General features: G+C 43.4%; 1 protein-coding gene across 2 annotated transcripts; it reads left to right on the plus strand.

Annotated features, from left to right (window-relative positions):
• Positions 1 to 845: 845 nt before the first annotated feature.
• On the plus strand, positions 846 to 17,390 carry LOC148320116 (periostin-like). 2 transcript variants are annotated; one of them, XM_088280000.1, is made up of 23 exons: positions 846 to 1,050; positions 2,214 to 2,312; positions 4,512 to 4,576; positions 4,695 to 4,852; positions 5,184 to 5,348; positions 5,534 to 5,680; positions 5,904 to 6,045; positions 7,329 to 7,541; positions 7,756 to 7,890; positions 8,177 to 8,325; positions 8,702 to 8,838; positions 9,395 to 9,525; positions 9,612 to 9,742; positions 11,101 to 11,203; positions 11,274 to 11,341; positions 11,532 to 11,577; positions 11,655 to 11,690; positions 13,131 to 13,454; positions 13,530 to 13,565; positions 16,113 to 16,157; positions 16,305 to 16,391; positions 16,926 to 16,961; positions 17,081 to 17,390. In XM_088280000.1, exons 1-23 carry the CDS (start codon positions 917 to 919, stop codon positions 17,140 to 17,142), a joined length of 2,649 nt encoding a protein of 882 aa, XP_088136126.1. In that variant the 5' UTR covers positions 846 to 916; the 3' UTR covers positions 17,143 to 17,390. The 2 variants fall into 2 exon arrangements, with proteins under 2 accessions (XP_088136126.1, XP_088136127.1); XM_088280001.1 differs by lacking the exon at positions 16,113 to 16,157 and having other exon boundaries at positions 847 to 1,050.
• The last annotated feature ends 566 nt before the right edge of the window (positions 17,391 to 17,956 follow it).

Here is a 17,956-nt window from a genome sequence, read left to right on the forward strand (position 1 = left end):
AGAAAAGATAAAAAGTCATAAAGGTGAAAGATGCAAGTCATAAAGTCCACCTAATAAGTAGATGATTAACAACCTGAAGACAGCAAATGCTGAAAATGCACTCAAGGGCCACACGCATTGTCAAATTGCATTTAATCACTTTTACTTCGCAGCACGATGCTCGTCAACCATCGATTAATCTTTCCTCAGCTTCAACGAGAAATGTCAAAAGTCTCTATCTGTTTATGTACAACACGCCGCACTGTGTTTTTGAGAAGAAAAACAACATTATATATAAAAATCCATCCATTATCTGATCTGCTTCTCCTCGTGAGGGTCGCGGGCGTCCTGGAGCCTATCCCAGCTTTCTTCTGTCAGTAGGCGGGGTTAACCCTGACCATCCATGCTCACAATCTCGCCTACGGACAATTTCGAGTGTTGGAGGAAACCGGAGTACCCCGAGAAAACCCACGCAAGCTTAATTGTTTCTAGGCAGAATTCATTCAAGACGGGATTTTGAGCCCATTTGTGAATAAATTGATTTACAAATGAAATGCATGTTCTGTACACAATAGGAAAGACATTTAGTCCCACAGGGCACTGCCCCTTTGGCCCTAATGCATCGTAACGCCATTACAGCATCGCTAAACGTATCTGTCAACATGTGCTGTGTGTGTGTTATGGAACATGCGAGGGTGTCCCGGGTGCTCTGGGATGGGATGGAGGTGTCAACCGGAGAGGGAGGGGCCACCACCCGTCTGCGTTGAGCTTGGGTGGGAGTCGATGGGGGAGGGGGGTCCAAATGGGGTGGGGGCCCGGCCCTCAATGTGTGTGTGTGTGTGTGTGAGCCTTTGTATAAAAGAGGGACCTGGCCCACTGGCGCTCACACATCTTAACAAGTGGTACGTTTCAGAGTTGCCGAGCGCGTGTGTGGATCATGACGACTCCCAGGATGCAACAGGTGACGGCGGCCACCTTGCTGCTGATGGCGCTGTGCTCGCTGGCCGGAGTGGATGCATCGGCCTACGACAAGATTGTCAGCCACAGCCGCATCAGGGCCAGAAGCGAAGGGTAAGGACCGAATGACATTTTCTCGGGGGCATCGGGGTCATGCAAAAGAGAGCAGGAGTCAAAAAGTTTCCAAAAAATGACAAACCATTTTGGCGAATACTTTTTTTTTTTAAATGCCGAAAACGGTTCTGTTTTCAAGAAAAAAAGGAAATTTATGACTCCCACAAGTGAAAAAAAAACTTCCACAAGGGAAAAAAAATATATTATGTGTTTTATTTCTTAGAACGTGTACAACATTTTCAAGAATGAAAATAATTCTTTTGAGTTCATTTTGAACCATTTCAGGCTAAAATGTTTTTTGTTTCCAAGAATACGGAGAAGAAAAAAAGCCATATTTTAAAAGAAAGCAACTTGTTGCATGGGAGGGAAAAAAAGAGTTGCACATTTGAGAAAAGAAATCTGACAAAATGTGTCTTCCTAAGAAATTGTATTAACATTAAAAGTCTTGCAAGTATGAAAAAATCTATATATTTAAAAAAAAAAAGTTTAGCTTTTGGTGACTATGTTCCTATTTCAGAATTTTTTTTACAGGAAAAAAATGTTTTTATTTAGAGAGTAAAAAAAAATATTTTGTCACCATTTTGGGGGCTCAAAAGTTAACATTTTGGAGAAAAAAAATGTACCCGTATGAGTAAAAAGTTCCGTATTTCCAAATAATAATGTAATAATAACATTAAATAATAAAGGCAACTACACATGTGTTAGCTTTAAATGCACATTTCGTGTGAAAAATGCTTTTATTCAATGCAAAAATGTGCTCCTTATATCATTTAAAGTTAAATGAAATACACATTTTTTTAAAAGAAGTTTTATGCGTATCATATATATTTTTAGTAATATCAAATCAAATTGAAACATTTTCTCAATTCAAATGGACAAAAACAAGGATTTGAATGTCAAAATATTTCTGATGCAACCAGAAGTGACGCTGTGAGTTGAGGCGTAAAAATCAAAACTGTGAATTGATGTACTCCCCCCCCCCCAAAAAAAAAAAAACGTGCATGCAAAATGAAACAGTTTGCGCTTCCTTTGTGCCCATCATTTCTGTGTTGTTGCCGTCTCATCACTCAACAACTTCCACCTTTCTTCTTTTCCCATTTGCCTCCCCCCCAACCCCCACCCCCATCCCTCCTTAACCCCGCCCCTCCTCAACTGCCATTCAGGCCCAACGTGTGCGCCCTGCAGCAGGTTCTGGGGACCAAGAAGAAATACTTCAGCACATGCAGGAACTGGTACAAAGGCGCCATCTGTGGCAAGAAGGCGTAAGTGTCATCACCCAACGCACGCATGCACGCACGCACACGCACACATTAGGTAAATCTGCTGGTTTTTTATGCAGCGTGTGGCTCAGGAGATAAGCAACATGACTGACTTCCCGTTGCGAGGCTTCTTAAGATTTTTTTGGGCGTCGACTAAATTTCCCTTTGCCAAGCACAAGTGGCTGATTTTTTTCAGAAAGACTCATAAGAGGAGGTGATCTTTGATGTTCATCAGGCGCAGGACTGCTTTGAGGCAAAATGGATGACTTGCTGTGTGCTTTCAGGCACGGCTTCTTGAGACTTTTTTTGTAGATCTGATCATGACAGACATGTCTACCAAAGTACGTGCTGCTCAAAATCTCTCGGCCCTAGAAATGGCAAAAATGAACCTAAAATGGCCACTTCTAACCGAAATGGCCGACTCCTGGCTTCTTGAGACTTTTTTTTGTGGTTTTAATCACAATAGACAGGCAGAACAAATTTCACGTTGCTAAGTTCGACAGGTTTTGGGGTTCAATTTTTGGCGGTGAAGGCCAGGAGCGCTATCACAGGGTAAAATTGAGCTGTTTATGAAATAGATGTACACAATCACTTATGAAAATCCCCACGAACAAACACGTCATTAAAAGCCGGCAGGAGGATTTGCGGTTTCTGTCTTCTTTTCAACATACGTCGGAGGCTCGCATGGAAGCAATTTACGACAAATGCAAAACGCCTTGAGACAAACACGTGCGTTCGTTTGAAGACAAACTCACAATAAAACAATAACGCTAAAGAAACGATGGCTTGAGTGAGACCTTAAAGTGTAAATGTAGGAAGGAAAACACAAATTGCCGCCTGATGAGGCCACAGGGGAGCTTTTTGATTACTTGGGAGGAAAGAAAAATGGTAACTGGTGCCAGACTCCAGCAAAATGTGTGCGCGTGTGTGTGTGTGTGCGTGTGTGCGTGTGTGTGTATACGTGCACCTAACATGTTGACATGTAAGGCTGTCAAAATATTAGAAACAGCTGTCAGTATGATGTTACTGATTCATGCCAAAATGGTTGACTGTATGGCTTTTGAAGTTTTTTTTTTTTGTTGAGTCATGTTGAGACAGACATGTCCACCCAGTTTCCAAAATGAGCCCTGCAATAAAATAAACAACCATTCTAAGAAAATTAATTAATAAAAAAAAATCCAAACAAGGAGGTGTCCAATCTGGGTTCCAAAAGCCAAAAGTTCGCCGCAGTTTGGCTTTAACTCAATGGCCTGCCAGTTGAGTCGAAACAGTTTTTGGCTAAACTCTGGCGGGCTTTTGACTTTCTGGACTGGGATTGGGCCTCCCTGGTGCCTTTTGTGTCAAATGATGCAACTACCTTCAAGGGCTGAGTTTTCACTAATTCTCAATTTGCGATGGCAAACTGTAAATGCTGGAAACGTTGAACCCACTTCCTGTTCAATTTCAGCCTTTGTCCTTGAGACTTTTTTGTGTTGTTAAAGTAGACGCCCCCCGAACATAACTTTTGTCTGGAGCAGAAGTGATTTTTTTCCCCAGACTTTTTATTTTTTTGGGGTTTAAGTGTGTGTTTAATTTATACACATGTGGAGCACATCTGTTTGCCTGTCAGTGGGTGATGACATCATGGCTTCCTGACGTCCAGCTGTGTGTACGAATATTAACACGTTTTACACAGTGTTTTTGTGTGTGTTTGTTTGTCAAGTTGTGTTCGTGTGTGCGTGCGTGCGTGCATGCGCGTGCCTGAGTGTGGGTGTGTGTGGAGGGGAGAAAGTTGTTTCGGAGAAAGACGGTTGTCCATTAACACAGCAGGCAAACCACACGCTTGCTGGTTTGTTTTTCTGAGCGCACTTGAACGCACCGCGAGGCTGCTCTCATCCCTGTGAACGAGTTTGTCGTGGGAATGTTAAGAGACTGCGCCATGGGTACTATTTGGAAGCTGCGAGGAAAAGCATTTGAAATAGAGTTCATTGTGTGGATGCTGACAGAGACATGCTGAGAGAACATAATGTTCGTTGATTATTAAAAGATGACAAAAACTCACATTAACTGGATGGCTATTGACTGTATCTTTTTTCTGCTTCTTCCTCTATCCCTTTCTTATATCTTTATATATATATTTTAATTTTCTTTTTCTATCTTTTTCGTGTATGTTTTACTACTTCTCTCTTCTTGTATCTTTTTCTTCATCTGCCCCACTTGCAGCATGGTTGTGTACGAGTGCTGTCCCGGCTACATGCGTCTGGAAGGCATGAAAGGATGTCCTGCAGGTCGGTGCCTCGTGTTTTTCAAATATGAGAAGTAAAAAAAAAAAAAAAAATCATTTTTTCCCCACAACCCCGCATTAACATAATTTGTCTTCTTTTCTACATTGGATTTTTGAAAAAGTGGCTCCCATTGACCATGTGTACGGCACTCTGGGCCTGGTGAAGGCAGTGTCGACGCAGCAGTACGCCGACATCTCCAAGCTGAGGGAGGAGATTGAGGGCAAGGGCTCCTTCACCTTGTTCGCGCCCAGCAACGACGCCTGGGACCGCCTGGACGCCGTGAGTACACTCGAGAGCTCATTCTGACTCTGTGTGACCCCCCCCCCCCGCCCCTAATCAAGGTCTGACTTACATGAGAGCCAATGAGAGCCAAGACCACCCCCCCACCCCAAATGCACCTGAAACCACACAATGTGTACCCCCAAAAAGTTAAGCCCCCAATTCCTCCCCCGGCCGCAAAGTTTTTCTGTGCCCCCACAGAGTGCAGCCTTGGCCCCAAAAAGCACAACCAAACCCCCGCAAATCACAGCCGTGCCCCCACGAAGCTCTCCAAGGACGAGTTTGAGAAGAAGTTAACTGATTGTTGCATTTGGCGGCGGTGTGATTGCAGAGCGTTCGCTCGGCGCTGGTGGGCAACGTCAACAAGGAGCTGTACAACGCCTTGCGCTTCCACATGCTCAACTCGCGCCTGCTGACCAAAGACATGAAGAACGGCATGAGCGTCACGTCCATGTACAACGACTTGGGCCTGCACATCAACCACTACGCCAATGGGGTGAGTGGGGAAGCCCCCCCCCCCCCCAGTTTGCCAGAGCATTTGATTTATCAAGGCTCCTGCAAATTTCTTACAATCACTTCACTGTTTCTTGTCCATTTGTACACTTGAGCTGAAAGCATATGCCAAAGTAGAAAAATCTTGCGGCCTGGAAGGAAACTAAAACTCTCATCGATGATGTGAAGGTGTTGACGGTGAACTGCGCCAGGATCATCCACGCCAACCAGGTGGCCACCAACGGCGTGGTGCACGTCATCGACCAGGTCATCAGCGCCGTCACCAACACCATCAAAGGCATCCTGGACGTGGAAGACCAGCTCTCCTCCTTCAGTGTAAGAATGCTCTACTCTCCAAATTCCACAGAAATGTGTATATGTATATATATATATATATATATATATATACATATATATATATATATATAGAGAGAGAGCGAGAGCGAGAGCGAGAGACAAAATAAATCAATAAAAAAATTAAAAATTTGCCCCTAAAAAGCAGGACCAAAAAGTCCAAGTAAAGCAAGATGGCAAACTGTGGTGACCTTTGTGCCACCAGATGGCCGCGTTAGCGTCGGGTATGATGGACAAGCTGGACCAGCCAGGACAATTCACGCTGTTTGCCCCCACCAACTCCGCCTTCGACCGGTTGGGGCCGGGCCACCTGCAACGCCTCATGGGCGACAAGGACGTCATTGCAGGTTTTTGGTTTTTTTTCATGTGGTGAATGATGTGTGTGGAGCAGACAATGACTACATGGAATTCAAAGCTCGCCAGCGAAGTTTTTGAGTCTTTGAATGTCAAAAGTGGACCAATGATGGGTTAGATTTTCAAATTCACTTAACCTTGGTGCCTAATGCCTCTTTGCAATTTGTTGTAGTTGATTTTTTGTTCATTTTTTTTTTTTTTTTTTTTTTTTTGGGAATGTTATTGGAAGACTTTAAGTATGTAGCACAGCCGCCTGTCCACAAAGCGGGACAAACGAGTCAGATTTACAACTTCCGCCGAGGCCTCCGACCAATAATTTAGTCACACAGCCGTCGATCAGCCAGGAAATCTGAACCAGGGTTCGCGTCCTCCGTGAGTCACGTCCTCCGTGGACCATTCGGTCACATTTGGCCAAAAAGTAGCCTTGGACGTGGTCGTGGTTTTTATGATGCGAACAGCTCGGTTGGCGCAGGTCTTTCTTGTTTGCTTACTTGTACGATTGCTGATGTCGTTTTATATATAAACACACAACAAGTGCCTCATTCTTACAAAAACATTTTGCAGTCACTCTGTGTGTGGGACAAAAGTTTGTTTGAATCCTTGCCCTCCTAAAAAAACAAAGTGAATAGAGCTCCATGGTTTTGTTGTGTTTAAGAGCAGCAGCAGCAGCAGCAGCATAAGACTTGCATCCCTGGGCAAGACGCTCTCAAGGGAGCCATTGCTGCTGCAGTTTTGCTCCCCGTGCAGAATCACAACAAAGCTCTGCTGGTTTATGTTATCTTATTTATTTATTTATTTATTTAGCAGGGTGATAGTGTATGACTGTGTTTTAATTCTACGACACAACTGACGAGAATACTGAAGAGTTCACGCTAAACTGAAATGCTGTGAACTGCTTCTGAATCTTTCTTTCTTTTTTCCTTCCTCCCTCCCTCCCTCCCTCCCCCCTCCCTTCCTTCTTTGCCTCCTACACTTCCTTCCTTCTTTCCTTCCTTCCTCCATCCCTTCCTTCCATCCTTCTTCCCACCCATCTTACACCACTTCGCTTCCTACCCTCCCTTCCTTCCTTCCTCTCTTCCACCCTTTCTTTCTTCTCCCCTTCCTTCATTCCTTCCTTCCTTCCTTCTTTGCCTCCTACCGTTTCTTCCTTCCTTCCTCCCTTCCTTCCTCTTGTCTCTCCCTACCTCCCTTCCTTTTTTGCTTCCTACCCATCCTCTCTTCCTGCCTTCCTTCCTCCCTTCATCCCTTCCTCCATTCCTCCCATCCTATCTCGCAGCCCTGGTAAACTACCACCTTCTGAAGAGCGTCCAGTGCTCAGAAGCCATAATGGCGGGCTCGGTGTACGAGACGGAAGAGGGCAGCAGCGTGGAGATCGGCTGCGACGGCGACAGTCTGACGGTCAACGGCATCAAGATGGTGCTGAAGAAGGACATCGTTGCTACCAACGGCGTCATTCACCTCATTGACCAAGTTCTGGTACCAAACTCGGGTGAGAACAAGCGTGTTGATGGCCAAACGTATTTCGGCACAATTCCTAACCGGTCAACCAGCTTTTTATTTGCTATCTTCACTCCCTGCTCATCATGCATACCACCACCTGCACAAATTGATACACACTATTCACCAATTTCAATTGTTGAAAATAGTTTAAGAACTAACCGGTGACTATTGTGATATCGGGGTCCATTTTGTGTATCTTTCAGCCAAGAATGTGATTGAACTTTTGGGCAAAGACCAGAGCACCTTCAACGACATGATGTCCGAACTGGGCTTAGCCGCTGCCTTGGGTCCCAAGACCGAGTACACGCTACTCGCTCCCGTCAACTCGGCTTTCACCAGTGAGTCCGTACCACGTCTTAGACGGATCCAATTTGAAAACACGTGAACATTTGGAGTCATCATAATTATTCATCCAATTAAATTGCCTTTGGAGGACTTAATTTATATGTCGAGTACACTGGGAAAATTCTCACGAGTCAACTCCACAAGGCCGCAGCTGTTTGGCAATCCAATTTCCCGCAAACTCCTCCGCCTGGCGCATCTCTTACGGATGAGGGAAAAAACATGAGCTCACGCATCTGAAGGCGCCATCTTCCTGTCCGTCTTGTTGATTGCGTTTGTCAGACGAGGTGATGGCGACCGACCAGACGGCGTTGAGGTACCTTCTGCAAAACCACATCTTGAAGCGAAAGGTCACGCTCAGCGAGCTCTACAACGGCCAGCTGCTGGAGACCATGAGCGGAAAGCTTCTGCGAGTCTTCATCTACCGCACGGTGAGCTCCCGCCGGATGAGACTTGTTTGGAGATATACAGATGAATCACAAGTTTGTGCCAAATTCTTTGCAAATTCGATAAAACCCTGGCAGACGATCCGTGCTGCTTACGTCAAAATCTCATCTGGGTTTGCTTTGCGTGGGTGACTTGCTCTTGATTACGAGCAACGTGACGATCAGCAGACTTCACACCCCGACCTCGAAGGCAGAGTGGGTTCCGCCAACTTTTTCCGGTCCAGGCACACCACACAATCCTAACGTCAGATCCAATTTTCCAAGCGCTGAACTGAATTTATTTATTTGATGATCCTAACACCAAAGTTTGGCAAGTAAAAAAAAAAAAAAAGCCCAAGCCCCTTTCCCTTTGCGCGTTTAGGCGGTGTGCATCGAGAATGCCTGCATGGTGCGTGGCAGCAAGAGCGGAAGCAACGGCGTCCTGCATCTCATCAGGACCATCATCAGACCCTCACAAAAGACCGCCTACGACATCCTCAAGGCCGACGGACGCTTCACGTGAGGACAGTGTGTATGATTGTGGGGGGGGGGGCATTTGGGTACGCACCTCATGACGTTTTTCTTTTTTTGGGGAGGGCGGGGGGCTTACAAATGAATTATGGTTATTTCACGCTGTTGTGTTTGTAATTACGGCAGAATTTATTTCTCATCTCTGACCCGCGTAAAGAAGGACACTGCAATATTTTTCTTCAATTTTAATATCCAACACAAGATTTTTTTTTCATTTTTGGGTCCGCGAAATAAGTTTCTGATTTTTGTTCATTTTATGCTGTTCTGTATGAAAATTAACATTGACTTTTCCTGAAAAAGCCGAAAAAAAGGATTTTATTTTGACGTCAAGCAACAACCCTGATCATTTTTTGATTATGATATCAATCCAAGATTTTTTTTTCCATTCTGCACGGAATTATGAATTAATCCATTGACGTTTCCTGTCAATGGAGTTGGCCGGTCTGACCAACAGGATCAAAAAGAGGTTTCAGTCGTGCCCCGAGCCAAGATTTATTTTTTGCTTGTCAATGATTTCATGCCATCTTGTTTGTAACAAATCCAGCATTTTCCTGTCCCTGATGTCGACGGCCGATCTGAACGAGCTGCTCGAGCAGGAGGGCTCGTTCACCATCTTCGCGCCGACCGACGACGCCTTCGCCGACATGACAAGTGACGACGTGATGCTGCTGAAAAGTCCGTCGTTTGGCCCGCCGTGTCGGAGGCTCCGCCCAGCTGGTCAAATTCCAACCGCTTTTGCCTTTGCCTTTGCCTTGCGACAGGCGACGTGACGGCGCTCAGGACCATCCTCCTCTACCACGTGGCCGGCGGCATCTTCATCAATGGCGGCCTGGAAGGAGGCGTGACCAATCTGCTAAAGACGCTGCAAGGCAGGAACCTGCAAGTTTTGTCTGTAAGTCACTCTCTTGCGTTCAATGAACGGGGTTTTTTTTTTAATAAACTTAAAATGTCTTTACTTATTTTTGCATGTACTCATTGTAATTCATCTCACTGGATGACTTTAAGTCATAAAATATTTGCTTCAATATTTGCACTTACACGTACAGTGTGTACATTTATACTGAATGATCCGTGAATTTATTATGAATAAATCCATTTGTATTTAATTTGAAAATAGAATTACTGAATCTTAAATATTTTCTTCAAGTGAGCCATTCCACTTGCACATTTGACATTTTTCAATTACATAATTGGTAATTAATTATAATTATTTTGAAAATTGAAAATTAAGTATTTTATAATTTTATAATAAAATCTTGAATAAATATATAAAAATAATAATTAAAAAAAAAAGAATCCATTCATTAAATGAAAAAAAAAAATTCTGTGAAATAAAAGCAATTTTACATAAATATTTGAAACATTTCACCATGAAATAATGCTCCAATTAATTCATATATAAATTAATTCTAAAGAGTGAAATGTTTTAATTAAAATAGATACACACAAGCATGACAACTGGTTAATTATTCTAATCCAATTCATCATTAATAGTACAGTAAAATATGAGAATGAATTATCACTTGAGCATAAATACAATTTCTCCTCCATATTTGGTCACGTCAAATGACCTGGCTGGCCCGTGTGTCCGTTTTCAAAATCAAATGTGGCCTTACTTGCTAAAATGTAATCTGTGGGGGCGGTCCAAATGCAATTTGGAGCTGGCCGCCGTCATTTCCATTCTGAAGCGACACCCGAGCTCCAGTTGACATCAAACCAACGTGGGCCTTGAACGCGTCGGACACAAAGTGCTGTGGAGGAGGCGAAAGTGATCCTCGAGTGACTCAGCCGGCCGGGCCTCATGATTGCAGGAAGTTCCGTCATTAAGCAGATGGGCCTGCTTTCGCCATCAACTGCAAAAGTTACAGCCAGGAAGTCACTTCTTGCGTTAACCAAATATGGTAACAAACGGAGTCTTGGAGGAGCAAATTTGAATGAACGCTAGTTATTGGGCGACGCTGTTCAACACATTTGTGAGATTTTTGCCACCGGTATCGGCCGTATCCACAAATTGTTGACTTGATGACTGAAAATTTTTAGGACTGGTGTCACGAATTGTTTATTTCAAAGCAAAACAACAAACTCAGAATGTCTTGAGCATCTGACAGTTCCTGCCGGAGGGTTGTCACCAAGCTGGAGAAATCTCGCTACTCACCCGAAAAGGATCGGTTATGGTTTCTCTGATGTAATCGCAGTCATCGTCACATCCACTTTTCGGTACCTTAGTGTCCTCCCTGTGTGTTTATCCAGGTGAACAACTCCATTCACGTCAACTCCGTGGATGTCCCTGAAAGTGACCTGATGGCCACCAACGGCGTGATCCACGTGGTCAACAACCTTCTCTATCCAGCAGGTCAACACGCTACAGAAAAAAAAAAAAAAAAAAAATTCCACTCCGGCTGATGCCTGACTCGTCCTTGCAGATCTTCCAGTGGGTCGCGAGGATCTTCTGTTCCTCCTCAGGAAGCTCATCAAGTACATCAAGATTAAGGTAGGAAAAAATGAGACCATTTTTGTCATTTTTGGAAACAAAAGATGCCAAAAATGAGTGACTCCTGCTAACTTGAACTCAAACCTGCTGTGTGTGGTGGTGCCCTTGACATTCGGGTGAAATGAAATGGTGGCTTGACATTAGTTCAGGGACTCTGTGTGACCCTCCTGCTGGTTTTTGTTCTCCGCAGTTTGTGTCAGGATTCACTTACTCCGAGATCCCGCTCACCTTCGTCAGTAAGTCTTTTTCCTGTCTTGAGCCTCAGCTTTACGTGCTAAATATGCTAAAGCTAAAGCTATTTGTTTGTCCGCAGGGAGGACCATCACTAGGACAGAGTACACGGAAAAAGGTACAGTCCGATTGGGTGCTTGGAAGCAACAGTTTGTGTTGAATACAAAATTGAATCCAAAAAATACAATTAAAAAAAATTGAAGAATGTGGTAGTTCCATGACTGCTTGAATAAAGCAGCTTGTGGGGAACAAATGCGACGATGCATCAATTAATGGTGATTGGAGGGCATAGCTGGATCTGCTCGAGGTGAACCAGGGCTTGGGTTCATCTAATGGCCCGGATGTGTGCCGATGGATCCGTTTGAAGGGAAGGAGTGTTAATGTTGATCTGCGTATGATGAGCGAGTGCTCAGATGGATCCGTTTTCGGTGATGCAGTGCTCCGATCCGTTAGATTGGGTTGTGAGCGTTCGTAAATGAAGCTGTTCAAGTAATTAGTCATTAATTAGTAATTAATAATTAATAAGTAATTAGTGGGAATGAACGTTTCGACACATCTGTTTATGGTGAAGGTCCACAAGGAATGCATGGATGAGTTTGATGTGGAAGAAAAAGATAGTTTGACCGTCTTTCAGGTCCAACATTGAAGTGATGAGAAATTCTTGCTAACGTATTCCAGAGTTTTGCTAGGAGCGTTGAAGCTCCTGAAGGCTTTCCTGGTTTTTGTTGATATTAGTGGATACCCAAACGTGGTATTCAGGTGTTAGCACTTTTCCTTAAGGATCTCTTTCAGGATTTGTGTTGCTATTGGAGAAGATCCAAAATGGAATTTTTGCAAGTCTTGATTAACGGAATCCTCCCAAGCTTCCAGCCCCCGATTACATTCATGCTTCCTGTCAACAGCCGCTCTTAAAGTCCACCAGGAGTTGTTGGCATTTGGTAATGAGCTCATTCGGCTGTCAATCCTGCAGTGAACTCTGGCTAACATAGCTGAGGTCAAGTAGGAGCTACTGAGAGGACACAGGTGGTATCAGGCAGCACGAGTACTATGTGGTTCTATTCGTGCCAAAAATATGTCGTCACACCTGGCATCTCAGTAGATGTCATCATGTCGTGTCATTCGGTGTCCTGTTGTGAGGATTTGTCGTCGACTTCTGTTATTATTACGTTAAAAAACGGATCTAGGTCCGCATTTCCGGTTAGGATCCTTGTATGGCGTAATGAGAGCCTCTCAAATCTTCAGCTTCACTGTTTGCATCGCGTATTAACGCAGTGTCATGAATTGTGCCCGCCAAAGTTAACGCCACCAAAAGTGATCTCTGTAACAAAACCCAAATTTGAAGCTGAAAAACCTTCATTTGAAACACTAACCGTATCCTGAAGCCGTAATTTGTGTTTGAAGCACTAACCCAGTTCTTAAAACCTTCATTTGTAACTCCCAAAAAATGCACATGATCCGTAAAATGAATTTGGCTGATAAAAGTGTCTTGTAGACTTCTTAATGTGACAAACGTCAATGTTCCCGTACGGGTTTTGATGGCACCACTTCCTCCTCGCAGTTCCCGAACATACGGGAGTGATCCGGGTCGTCGAAGAGAAACCATCGATCACCCAAGTGGTGGACGGCAAACCCTCCATCACCACGGTAACGCGGGTCATCAAAACGGAACCGACGGTCACTCGGGTGGTGGTGGAGGGGAAACCCTCTATCACCACGGTAACGCGGGTCATCGAAACGGAACCGACGGTCACCCGGGTGGTGGTGCAGGGCGAGCCGCAGATCACCGAGGTAACAGGTGTCATCGAGAGGGAGCCCTCTGTCACCAAGGTAACACGAGTGATCGGGGAGCCCGGTGTAACCAAGGTGACCAGAGTCATCGAGGGTAAGACGTTCGCCGTTTGCAATTCTTAATGGCCTCCAAATGCCGGGAGATAATCAATGACTTCTGAAATTTTAGGTGGACAAGTGGGTTCTGAAGGGAAGACGATGACAGGTCAGTTTCTCATCTTCTGAGGGTGTTTTTTTTTTTTCGGTGTGTGTGCTTGTACGTGTGTATCTAACACAAACGTCGTCATCATCATTCCAACTTATGTCGGTGCGCCTCAGACATCATTCTCATAGTGTGCGCCGGATAGTGCCAAGAAAGTCAGACAGGCCTCGGTAGCATCGAGAATCATTTGTTTCTGCAAAGACACAAAATAAAATGCAAGAACAGGAAAACAAAAATTTTCATGATCGCAATCCCAAAAACAAAAAAAACAAAAAAACAGATGAAGTCTTTAAATCTCTGATCTTTATGTTATAATTCTGAATTGTTTGTTGATGGTTCAGAATTGACAGATGTTTAAAAAAATGCTTTAGGTAAAATGAAGACTGGATTGTCGAAAAAGCATTCGTAAGGTTTGTTATTTACAAAAAATGCATTTGTAAGTTTGTTGAGGACTGCAAATCTGTGTAAGTTGGCTCGACTGAAGGCGCTTTGATGTTATGGGGAAAAAAAAAATAAAAAATCAGACCTGATGGTTCGTTGAAGACTGAGCTGAACAGCTCAAATCACTTACAAAAAAAGAGAGCGTTGGGTTCGTTGAGGATTCAATTGTCTTTGATATAAACAAAAACGAAAAAAATACAAAACCTTTCTCATTAAAGCCTGAATAGTCTCTTTTGTTTCCAACAAAACCAAAATCTTCTCCAATGTTAACTTAATTGAAGACTGAAATGACTTCACGAAAAATCACATCCGATGGCTTTGGTGAAGACTCTAAATAATTTTTTTTATTTATAATTTATATTGATTATCGTGTTTACAAAAATACAAAACTCACGTTTGTTGAAAGCAAAATCGTATTTGCTGTTTAAGCAATTGCGCTCATGAGATTAACCAAATACTTTCAAATTTTGTCTGATGTGTCAGGAATGTCTTAACAGTCTTTGATGTTAACACAAAGCCAACTTTCGGGCATCAATCGCCTGACGTCTACGAAAAAAGGTGTATTTAGGATTGTTTAACGTTCGCTGTTGTTTATCAAATGCTTATCTGCGGTTCAAAGGAGAACTGAATCAAGTTGGAAGTTTCTAAAAAAATGTCTATGTAACTCCAAATCATCTGTGCCTTCACCAGAAAGTCAACACTTCCGTCAGGCTTGTTGAAGTCTCTAAAATCATCTCCGGTCTTTCCAAAAACTCGGATCTTATGTTTACTGGCTCGACTTTAAATTGTTGTTCACGACAAAGTGTTTTATTGATTCTTCCTTCGAGGCAGGCTGCTCATAAAGATGTTTGGTGAGATAGAAAAGCAATAAATGAAAAACAATAAATCAGTTGTTGAGCCGAAGTCGTAAATGTCGTCGCCGACAGAATTGTGGACGTCTGGAAAGAACAGCTCGAGCAAAAGTTGTTTTCTTGCATCGAACGAGCTGGATGCATCACCATGATGTCTGGATGTGTGACAGCTGCGTAAAAACATAGACGCCTCATCGAGCATGTTGGCCAATATGTTAGCGCGTCCGCCATGTTGGATGTGGCAAGCAATGGCTTCAACTTCAGAGAGTGCACAGAATTATTTGTAGATTTGGAAATCAAATAAGTGCCCAAAAAAAATCTTATGTCATTGGGCACCAAACCAAGAAGAGAAGGTTCTAGTCCAAAGGAAGAGGTGTTAATTGCAAGGATGAAAGCTCTACTTCCAAGAGCAGATTGCAGATTCTATTCGGCATTTACTAATGAGGAAGATTGTTGTCCATCGTGAAGCTTCTAGTAATGAGAGAGGGTTCTTGTCCTGAGAGAAGATACAAGTCTTTAGATAGGATTTTGGTCCGAGGTGACGGATTTATTTCCAAGTGAGGGTACTAGTCCCAAAATAGGGCTCTAGTCTCCAGAAAAAAGTCATAGTCCTGAGAAACGATTAAAGTCCTTAGGGATGTTGCACCTCAGGGAAGGTTCTAGTTACAACAGAAGATGTTCCCTAGAGAAGGTTTGAAAGAAGGTTCTAGTGCCAAGTGAAAGCTCAAGCCCTGCGTGAAGGTTCAAGTCGTGACAGAAGAAAAAAAAGGAGACACTAGTTCCAAGGTAAGCATCCTGGACAGAGAATCTGTTGTTCCCTGGAGAAGGATCTAGTTTTGAGAGAAGGTGGTAGTCTTTAAGGAAAGTACTAGTCCTAAGAGTAGGTTCAAATCCCGGAGGAAAGTTTGAGTCTGGAGAGAAGGTTCTAGTCACAAGAAATGGTTTTATTCCTGAGAAAAGGCTCTCATCTCAAGGGAAGGTACTAATGCTGAAAGAAGATTTGAGTCCCAAAAGAATGATCTCGTCTCAAGTGACGTTTCTAATCCGGAGAAAAGGTTCAATGAGGCGTCTGTGTCTGTATGTCTACATCTGTTTGTCTGGTGTTGTTGTGTGTGGCGGTGGCAGAGGCGGTGGCTTCCGTCTGTCCGTCTGTTGTTGTTCTTTAATGGCGGAGGTGGAGTTGGTAGGGTCTCTCTGTCTGTCTGTCTATCTGTCTGTTGCGGTGAATTAATGGATTGACTCTCGACAACCTCCCAAGGTGGAGCGAAGGTCCCCGCGGAGTTCGAGCCGCATATCATTGAGGGTAGGGGCTCCGCTTCTATTTCCAAACAAAAGCAACAGGAGTCTTCAAAAAAAAAAAACATACGATCAAACGCTGCTTTTGAATTCAATGTTGTTGTTCTTTTTTCTTTTTTTTTCTTTTTTAAACATTTTTTAACTTGCCACGCAGGTCCGGACTTCTCCAGAATCACCACCATCCACGGCAACCCCAACCTGATAGAACAGGAGTCAGAGAGAATCACCAAACTCATCCAAGGTTGGTTGATTTGTTTGTTGTGGAATTTCCAAGGTCGGATCGTTAGGACTTTGTATGCACTTTCTTTAGGAAAAGTCACCAAAAAGTCTTCGACATTCTCAAACGATCGCAGCACGTGTATATTATGTCATGGAAGTTAGGTTCATTGAAGAGTGAATTCTATAAGCCGCAGTTTTCTATGTTGGAAAAAAAATTATGTTTCCTGGATGTACAAAACAATTTTGTACTGTGAATGCACATAAAGGTACGTAAACAGATTGTTAAAAAAACTTTGCTAATTAATTAGCAGAACAGACCCAAGAGAAAAAAATTATTATCGATTTAGCGTATTTTCGGAACTACACAGCGCCCCCTACCGGTGAAGAAAAATCCACAGAAAAGCCGCACCGTTGTATTATCCGCATGGTTCAAAATCGAGGAAAAAAGTCGCGGCTTGTAGCCCGGAAAATACCGTAATTATTTTTTGTCCTGATGCATTAAGTCGGAGCTCCCAGGGAACTTTAAACATCAATGACAATTGTGTCCGTTTCACAGAGGGCGGAAGGTTTGCAGCTGCCAGAAACGCTCCAGGTAAACACCCCCACCCCCTCAAAAAAAAAAAAAATAAAATAACATCAACACTCCCTCAATGACCATAACATGTGGACTTGGACTTGTTGTTGAGTTCCTCTTATGGTCTTGGTCCTCAGCCGGCATGAGAAGAAGGAGGACACGCTTGGTCAGGCGTCATCGCAAGGCCACGCCCCAGTGACAAAACCAGTCCAGCGCCGATGGAGCTAATAGTGGATCAACTGAGACAAAAGAACGCTCATCTCGGTTCTATTTTTATATTTGGGGTGAAACAAAGAGATTGTCGAATGCTGCCCCGTACGCGCGATGAACGATTGCTGTGATCAAATAGGTGACCCGTATCAATTATTATTTCGATGGTGCTTGCATTCATCACAATGGATGCTTTAACATTTTTGCAGGTATTACATTCATCTTGTAAATCATCTCAAGGTCAATAAAATACATTTTATAAATACTTGGAGTCTAAACGGTCTTTGATGTTTATGGAAACATGGTTAGTTTTCGTCTAGACCCCGGCGTGGGCAAACTACGGCCCGGGGGCCTCATGCGGCCTGTTAAACGCTTTAATCCGGCCCGCCGAACTTGAAAAAAATTAAATGAATAAATGTTGTTAATGTTTTATTTTCTAAATAGCGTTTTTTTTTCAAAGGCATATATATTGCTTTTGTTCACTTTCATTTAAAATTAAATGTATTTTTTTTTCCTTCGATGAGGTGAGGTTACGAAAACACTCCATCCATCTGCTCCTGGGCCGTCCCCTGTGTCAAATTTTAGAACTCATTGTCGGCCGCCAATCAAAAAGTTTGCCCACCCCTGGTCTAGACCATCTTTGAGTTTTACAAAAATGCCAATTTTATTTTTGGTTTCCTAAAATGCAAGTAGGTTTGTTGGTTAGTTGTTAGATCCCCTTTGATGCGATTGATCGGCTACCGTTTATATAATCTTTTAGAATGATTTAGGATGTGAACTGTATGATAACTATCTAAACTGTC

This window comes from Idiotropiscis lumnitzeri, chromosome 17 (genome assembly GCF_059441095.1).
Source record: "Idiotropiscis lumnitzeri isolate Australia: NSW breed Sydney's pygmy pipehorse chromosome 17, RoL_Ilum_1.0, whole genome shotgun sequence".
Taxonomy (NCBI): Eukaryota; Metazoa; Chordata; class Actinopteri; order Syngnathiformes; family Syngnathidae; genus Idiotropiscis; species Idiotropiscis lumnitzeri.